This window comes from Syngnathus acus, chromosome 13, assembly GCF_901709675.1.
Source record: "Syngnathus acus chromosome 13, fSynAcu1.2, whole genome shotgun sequence".
Taxonomy (NCBI): domain Eukaryota; kingdom Metazoa; phylum Chordata; class Actinopteri; order Syngnathiformes; family Syngnathidae; genus Syngnathus; species Syngnathus acus.
In genome coordinates, this window is record NC_051098.1 from 9323279 (window position 1) to 9332493 (window position 9215).

Genomic DNA, 9215 nt, shown 5'->3' on the forward strand with positions numbered 1-9215 from the left:
AAGGTAGTTGTCGGAACAAAATGACCATAACTGTATGTTGTATATATGTGTTGATTGGAGGTGATTAGTGGATTGTTTGCGTTAGCTGGGGTGAGAGTTCCTCTGTGTCTGTCGGCTTCACGCCTTAACAGGATGTTTCCCACAACAAACACACAGACCAACAAATGCAGGTTGGAAATAAACCGTTGATATAAACAGAGAAAGTCTACTCAGTTTTTCAAAAACAAACTGACTAAATGATTAAAGATGGCCCAGAAACCAAATTTCTGCCAAAGCAGTCCCCCCTTCTCCTCCCCCTTCGTGATGAGACAAATTGTGATTACCATAGCCCCAGAGTGACACATGTACTCCACTAATCTCCCCTCACCCCAGCAGCACATCAACATCCGCCCAAATGTATGAACCCCGTCACCAGATGAGGAGCGAGAGGAGACCCTGACCCCCCACCCTTCCACAACAGAGCAGGGAAAGGGATCCCAAATGCAAACATACAGACTCCTCTCTTTTTTAATCAGGGGCCCCTTGGACCTCCGTGCCCCGTGTTCCCCTCTCGCTTTGGCCTATAGGCGACAGCCTCAGCTCTCTCGGCCCACCTTGAGAACAGACACACTCTACACAGCTGTCAAAACCCTGATGTCTTAATCAATCCTGGATCCGCAACCCTGTCAGACACAGTGCTAAGATGGATGCACGAGGGGATCACCTCTGACCTCTGCCAGGGGTGGAGAATGCAACTCCATGCCCCCCCCTCTCGCTCTCTTACTCACACACACGCAGACCCCAAGGAGTCCCACCAGCCACATTTGGTTTTGACGCTGCCCCCCAAACAATGACGAAGGAAAGCCCATTCAAACTGCGCTGGGAACTCGAGGCCAAAGTATCGTTAGTTAACCTGGCACTCACACAAAGCCAAATAAAACCGGTGTTGTGAGTACATTCAAACATAAAATTGGTATTGAACCTGAATCAAGATTTAAACCACATTAACTTCATATCAGTTTTCGAAATGCCTCTATCATATGGAAGTGAAACGATTCCCTCGTAAAATGTGTCACACTATTGTCCTGGACTGACACTTACCTTAAAAAAGAAAAAAAAAAAAGTCTCTTCAGCTCAAACAAGCACAAAAACAACATTAAGTAATCTAAATAAAATATTAAGATGTTCTTAGATAACCATTAGATGTCCATAGAAATGATGGCACTGCTAACTTAAACATACGGAAAGTAATGCAGTGATGTACTGAGGGCCTTAATGGATATGCTGGCTCGAAAGCAATGCTGCCAGTAAAGAGACTGCATACATCATATGATCATGGTTTCTAAATCCTTTATTGCCTTTTGGAGTGTATGGTATTTTTTCCTACTGAAATTAAAAAGATTTACAGTAGTATTTAGAGGTCCGAGCAAAGTGGGGCACTCAGGAACGGGGGCCGTGGTTCTCATTTTGATTTGAAGTGAACAAATTCCCATGAAAGCTATTTAACATTCATTTGTCTGAAACCAAATACCAGCCCTGGTCTCCTTTTTTTTTTTCAACCCTCCATCTATCCATCACTGTGAGGAAAGAAACACAGTCCTTGTGACAACTCAAATCAATCCGTTTTTGTACGGGAGCACAAGCACATGTAGTCATAGAGAACCATCTGTGACCACTTGGACAGCTTTTCCAGGGCTCCCCAAGCAGCTAGCGCTACCCCTAAATCACTAGTCCTGTTTGTCATGCAATTAGTCTAAGATAAAGGCTCCCCATAAACAAGGAGAGGCATCCTTGTCTACCCCCTTGTTAATCACCCGTGCTCAGCCTCTGACCTCTCACTGCTGAGACCCTGTGCTTATTGAGCACGTTAGTCACTAACAGTTAGTGTGTGTTGTGCAGGCTGCACCAGGAGAATACTAATTTCAAGAAATACAAGTATAATAAACTTTGTTATCCACAATTTGTGCAAGCTCACATTTTACATATTATATCATGGTCTCAATTGAAAGAACTGAAACAGGCTGAAAGGATTGTCTGTGTGTAAGTTAGTCTATGAGTTCATTGTCATGCTGGCAGTTCTGTCCTTCGATTAAAAACCTGAGAGGAGAATTTCTTCTCTGACCTTTGACCGTCGTCAAATAGCCCATTATAGGATCACAGCTAGCTGAAGAATAATTGCCCTCGAAGGGCTATTCCCTATGACAACCAAATATCACTATTTCTGTCCCATCCCAGACTTGCATATTTTCACAGCTCTTATACCTGCTTGAACCAATAAACTCTAAACTACATTTTTTTGGTTCAATCACTGCAATCCCATTAGAGCTCCCCCTCCACCCTCCTCCTGAATTCTCAAGGGATAAATCCCATTGCACAACACATCGGGCCCACTAATTACTTCATCTGCTCTCATTATTCCATCTATCGCCCAAGCAGACACCGAAAAGAAAACTGCAGTGAGATTGCGAGAGACAAAAACTGCCTGAGTGAGAGGTCAAGGAAAGGTTTTGGATCAAGACATAAGAACACCAAGTGTCAAGGTGATGGAGGGAGCTAGAGCAGAATAAATTCATAGCTCAAGTGGAAAGGCTGAAAAAATGCCTCCGATTCTTACCTTGGCAGTCTGCATTTCGCTCCTCGTAGCCTGGGTTGCACAGGCAGTTTCCAATGGGCACCAACCACTCTCCATCAGCTCCGCAGTACATTTTTGGAATCTCCTTCTCCTCTGAATTATCCACGCAGGATCCACGAACTTCCACAAGCGAGGAGGTATCTGCTCCAGTGATGGTATCGGGAAACTGGGCCAAATTACGCACGGCCAAAGGACATTTCTTATAGAAGACCCTGACTGACACAAGCGCAATGCATGCTCCGACATCCTGGAAGGCCAAATAGAAGCCCTTCCTCGTCAGGGCACCCACATCACGCACTTCTGTATTTAGCTTCATGATGCGGTCGCCGATGTCCACCTGAGTGAAGCTCTCATCAGCGGCTATAGTGTCGATTTTACCAAATTGGTTTTCACGAATGTAGCGCTCTTTGTCATTGTTGGACTCATAGTAGTAAAGATTGAAGGTTTCCTTGCAAGTTCCCATCAGGCCGGGAAGGCTGTTGCAGTCTCGGAGGGTGAACTTGATCTCAATATAGACGCGCTGGGCACCTCCGCGAGGAATCCAGTCTGTGCGGAGCCAGTTGTTCTGGTTTGGCTCCATGACATTGCACACCTGGTACGTCCGAATGGGAATGTTCTTCTCATCCATGATGCTAACTTCCTCCCACTGGTAAAAGCACACAATGAGAAAAAAAGTTACAAAAGGGCTTTCAAACACATCTTTAACTAACCCACCGAGGTCATTTTTAATCATGCCACCATAAAATGTGTCCAATTCTATGCTAGTTCAAGTATGTTAATTAATTACTGTTCAACAAATTGAATTTATTATACACACAAAGTTCATAAATATAAGAATTTGAATCATGGACACTGAAAAAAGAGACATGCCGTGGAGTTTAGTCAATATTTCTGTCTCAGCAGAGCAATTAATTGATGGTCAAACTTAATGCATATTTTATGAATTGCATCAAATAGACTCGTTAGGTTCCAGTGGACACTCACGGAGATATTTATATTAATGGGTTTTACTTGGATGACAGACAGGAAATTTGCATCTATAAAAATACTAATGTGATGCTTCATGATGTCATAACACACATAAAAAAATAAACTAGTGGCTGGTCTAGTGTGTCTGTTTTAAATCTGAAGACATGGTAAAAAGTTGGAAAGCGAGACACGCATGTCCACTGCTTCTGCTAGTATGAACTCATTGTGGGAGGAGACTGCTAGAGTTGCTTGGATTTCATTATCTTGCATGACTTCTCTAGTTTCTGAAAAGGGAAAGTTTTTTTTAGGTATGATAAAAGTCCTTTCTTAACAGAGCATAAAGAGATTCAAATTGCGTGTTTTGTTGTGAGTATGAGCATGGAGCCCTGCTCCTATTTCTACATCAGTGAAAGATGACAATAATCATGACAAAGGTGCATTATAGCCATTGTGCAGTCAGATTTGTGTGGTACCTTAGCATACAGTAAACAAAATTATTGAGCGCTTCATGTCAGGTCATTGCAAAACATAGTTGTGACGATGACTGCAGAAAAAATCCATCATTCCCCGCAGCTCTGGGCTATTCCCTCGCTTCATTTTGTGCTCTTTTGTTGTGGCGGAACTAAGATAAGGCCGCACCTTTCCCCAAACGTACGGAGAAGGCAGAATAAGACCAATTGGCTTTAATGAGAGTGTGAATGCATGCTTGCTGAGGCTGCCAGGACCCTGTCCGTCACTTGTTTGTGATTCGATGGCAGCGGGGGGAATATGAGTACGGCACTGGCCAAGTTCATTGAAAACAGCTTTGAAGCAGAGCCTGCAGCAGCTGCACCATACGGAATTCCGTTTCCCCTGGGTTCATAGTCATTAAATAACATCATCGATACTAATTGTTTTAATTTTCAGAAAACAATAAAGGTTTTATTTGAGGCCTTGATCAAACTTGACTCGTGATTATGACATATGATTCAACTGAGCAGAAGGGTTTTCAATAAGAGGTCTATGTCTCATGTCTTAAACATATGTGGGCTATTTTCCATTTCATCACTGTACATGTCTTGTTTTTTTATCATTAAATTTAAAATGGAAACATGTCTTTAGAGAAGGGATCATGGGTTGACCCTGCTGCAGCCATCATTCCCCTCATCTAGCGACATAGCTGAACTCCGCTGTAAGTTCTCCCGGTCTCATTCGTTCCAGAAGACCCTTTCTCCACCGGTGAGCCAACCCACCCCCTCTTCCTTCCACTCTCTGGTAGAAAAGGATATAAAGTTTCTCCACAAAGGGCGATTCAATTCACCGTCTATTCAGGAAACCCGACGCCTGCTGCAGTATTGCCCCTCTGACCATTATAGAGAAGGGCAGCACGGAGAGAGGGGAGCATGTCTGAAGGGGTAGCTTCAGGGGGTGTTCCTGTCTTCATGGAGCATAAGGACTGTTTTTAATCATTTTGTTTTCAGGATTATTAAAATAGACACCCTTTGATCTTAATTCAGCACAAACTTTACCATAAATGATCAGGGATTCAGGTGAAGGACTCACCATAATCCCTGGTTGGGTTCACCTGAATAACACATTCCCAAATAGTAACATCTATTTATTCAGTGGTCTAATTCAAGATCTCTTGCTAAAGGATGATAATTTCACTTCCATTTTCTTTCACCAGAGTAGTAAAAAAGTTCTGACAAGGGGACACTTACCCCTCCTTCTGTTGGGTTGGCGGCCCATCCTAGCTCCCCTTGTGCAGCTCTGGAGTCCAATAACGTGACTAGAAAGCAAGAATAGTAGAGATGAGCATTCATTCTGAGTCTGGTCATACATATCAGTACTGGCATGTACGTATAAGCATCCAACAATGTGAGAAAGGAGAAAATATGCCTGCCTAGGGAAGGCAACTTGATTTTTGGAATTAAAACCTGCATGGTCATGGGAAACAATTATTGAATTACTAATTACTGTATGTATATATATATTTTTTTTTAAATGTTTCTTAAAATAGATTCACATTTAAAAGTTTCAAAGTAACAGATGTCACCCACCGTGACCTTTAAATTAACAACGCATCAAAATATACGTCTATTGAGTACCTGATCAGGAGTGTATAGACGGAATCATTGACAAAATCGGCAAGTGAGATTTGGACGCACGCGTTTAACTCGACCCATTTATTTGAGTGAGCCATAATCGTTAAATATATACCAAGCAAAAGACCAATAAAAATATAATTTTGTATAGAATTACTTTTGAATTAATTAATTATTTATGTTGACCTAAAATGAGCAAAACATACACGCGCATATATTTTAGGGTGTACAAATAACAGCACATATTTGTTTAAATGCTATCCCCGGCCGTGCATACATTGTTATACTGTGGAGAGCACGCGTGGAAATGGAAATATGGAAGAAGAAAAAAAAAAAATCCCCAACCTTCCAAACAGTTTTTTTTTTCTTTTTTTTTTTTCCTATATCATATTTGCATGTGCTTTAACATTTTAAAAGCGCATGCAAAGCCCCTTGGACAAGCGCAAGCAAGCAGCGATCCAGTCGAGGACCTTTGGAGCTGTGATCGGTTTTAACTTAAATGTTTCATGTGGGGCTTATAGTGCGTGCTTGTGCAAATTACAATTTGCTACACTTTATGAAACAACAGTATCATAATTGTCTATTTTGTCACATGTCCGTAACCAGAAAATGTAACGCAACTGAAGCAAAGGAATTAAGTATTCGTCCGATCGGATGCTTATGCGCAACTAACGCGTGAAGTCGTCCTTGTCGAATTTCGAAATAACCAGGGTAGGTTTTATTTTTGTTCGCCTTTGGGTTTTCGGGGTGCAGCTAGATATGCGTCTTGGGTTCACGTTAGAGTGTCCGAGCCGAGTTGGACTAGTTTAGTTTCAACAAAACAAGCAGTGTCAAAGTTGCAAACTAAGCATATCAATTAAATTCTTTGCAGCCACGCGCAAAGGTTGACACACGCGCACGCAGAGAGAAGATGAGCGAAATGAAGTTAAAGCTTGCACCACTCTTACCTTCGTTAGGCGGGTATGTCCGAGACGGAGAAACAAGTGTAGAAATCCCAGAAACAATAAAGGCAACCGTGAACAAAATCCCCGCCATGAGTGCCATTTGTGTCACTGCGCCGTTTCCCCTTCTCTGATGCTTTTTCTTCTTTTTTTTTTATTTGTTTACTATTCTCTCTGGTCCAACGTTCTCTCTCTCCCTCCCTCGCCCTCTTCCCCAGTGGAATAAGGGATAGAAGCGGACACGAGCGCAGAGACGCACCACCAGGCGCACCACAGGCTGGAGGCGGGTCTTCACTGCCTTGCACCCCCCCCTCCCGTCAATCTAAGGAGGGGGTGTCTAAAATACCTCGCCCCCACCCGCGTGAGCACCCCGCACAAGTCACTCTCTTCTCAGCAGTTGGCAGAGACGAGACGGGGATGGAGTGAAGTGACATTTCCACGCGACATTTGCCACACAATCATAAAATTCGGCGGGTCACCGAGTGACATTTAAGGACAAACTGCGTCGGGTATTGTTCCGGTGGTCAACGAAGCATTTGATGCACAATTCAGCCATCTCTGTCCATGTCACTTTGAAGCTGACAGTGGGGAAAAAAGTGTGTGCGGCAATAACTGTGTTAACTATAATACACTTATTGGCCTGTATTCTCCTTCTCCAATTGAAGTAAAACGCTTAATATGCAATGCAGCAGTTCACTGTGCTGATCCAGCTTGTTGTCGAGCGCCAGTCAAGCGCAGACGCCGGTCCAAGGTGAGCCGCATCAGATCAAGGTCGCCACCTAGCGGGAATATTGACATTTGTTCTGTCTGCAAAATTGAATTAAAGAACAAGCATCAGCGTGACCTCCTTAATAAGACACGCTTTTGCACTTTGTGGAATGAACAATGCCTATTTTGGGATTGAAAACGAGCCTACATTGGATTACCATCACTTTAATATTGTGTCAAGCATCTGTGGGTACTTATGACGAAACAATTAAGCCGTTCACATATCCCCAGTGGCAGACGTTAAGTACAAATACTTCATTACTGTTCTCTTACTTGATATACGACTTTGTACCTATACTCCCTACAGTTGAAAATAGATATCTGTAATTCTGTACTATGTACTCACTCAAAGTTGGCTCGTTACTATTTTCCAATCTCTGTGGATTACTGACAAAAATATTCAGCATATTCAACATTATTTCTTTTTGAAGCTTCCACTAATGTCACCGTTGTTTGACTTCAGTACATGACACACGTGTGCAATAGTGGTAATCAGGGTCAGCCGTGATGGAACGGGAAACGTGGGTAATTTCATCACGAATAGCCGGCATTTGCAAAAGAACCCGAAGGTTTGAGCGTTTCACCCAGAATACTAAAGAGGAGTTCGATACAAAACCTCTGAGACACAACTCGGCAGCTGAAGAGTGCATCTACAACACAATCATGGTGTATCTGATTCAATGTCTGATGAACGGGGAGAGTCATCTAATTCAGCAATCTGCCTTTGTGGCAGCCACATTCTCATCAAAGAAAATGCATGAAAATAGAAAGCAAGTCACACCTTGCTGATTTCTAAACAGATTTTTATAAAGTTTACTTTATTTTTCACAAAAGCATGTGCTCATACAGAACTTGTTTTTGGTTTCATTACAGTACACAAAAAAACATTAAAAGCTATTAGCCGCCACAGTATCACATTCACTTTAGTTTCCACTATAAAAAGAATTCTTAATGTCAAATCCTGGATACCCTTTTTGTCAAAACACAGGATATTCTGTATTTGAAATTCCATATTCAACCACCATCATAAAGATTTATGCTGAAGCTACTCTAAATAGCTTTGTTATCTGCCTCAATCCAGTATTAGGTTTCTGTAATGGTTACTAAATCAGTATTTATTTGTAAATGCATGGAGCAGGTCTGACGCTACAAAGTCAATTTGCATAATATGCAGAGATTGACAAAGAAATGGTTTTCTTTTTCGAGATTTCCTGCATGGAAAGATAGACTTACTAATATACTGTAAAAAGCCAGCTGTGTCCAGGTTTTGGCACTTTGACCTGGAGTGCGCTCACTCATTGAGGTCCTCCTCCACAGGTTGTCTGTTTCTCCCTGGAGATGTGCCCATTGCAGCAAAGGGTGGTACTGTCACTGTGTGGGCAGGATACAAGGCTCTTCAAGGCTACATTCTTTCAACTTAAAATAATTTCCCACATTGCATTAATGGGAATCTGGATAATGTCTATATTTAGCACACAATGTGGCCTTTATAGACAGAGACAATTATTCAGCTGGAAAAGATTCACCTTGCCTGACTATCCTTGAGCAAGTCATTGGATATCATCTCCAAGGTCATAGAGACTCTCACTAAAGCCAAAACTAAATTGATCCATTTTGGAAATATTCTTATTGAAATACATCTGTACGATCTGTGGCTTGTATAATGATACCGTAGTGAGGCCGAACAGGATACTGCGGCTGTAAGACTTGCTGAAACTGAGCAGGTGTCTGAAAGTATTTTCGGAAACATGATATAAGTGAGAATATGTCTTTGTTGTGGAAACACTGTCTGGCATTCTTGGGGCACATCCAAGCCCATGTGCCGTCCTGTACAACAGTTGT

At 42.3% G+C, this 9215-nt stretch overlaps 1 protein-coding gene across 1 annotated transcript in view; it reads right to left on the bottom strand.

Moving 5' to 3' along the window:
* epha4l (eph receptor A4, like) overlaps positions 1-6883 on the bottom strand; it is a 42049-nt gene extending 35166 nt beyond the window's left edge. The window contains exons 1-3 of the mRNA XM_037267355.1: positions 6612-6883; positions 5281-5348; positions 2594-3257 (exon numbers count right to left, since the gene is read on the bottom strand). Coding sequence (XP_037123250.1) covers positions 2594-3257; positions 5281-5348; positions 6612-6708 — 829 coding nt within the window. The 5' untranslated portion in view covers positions 6709-6883. The remainder of the gene's footprint in view (positions 1-2593; positions 3258-5280; positions 5349-6611) is intronic.
* Between the last annotated feature and the right edge of the window lie 2332 nt (positions 6884-9215).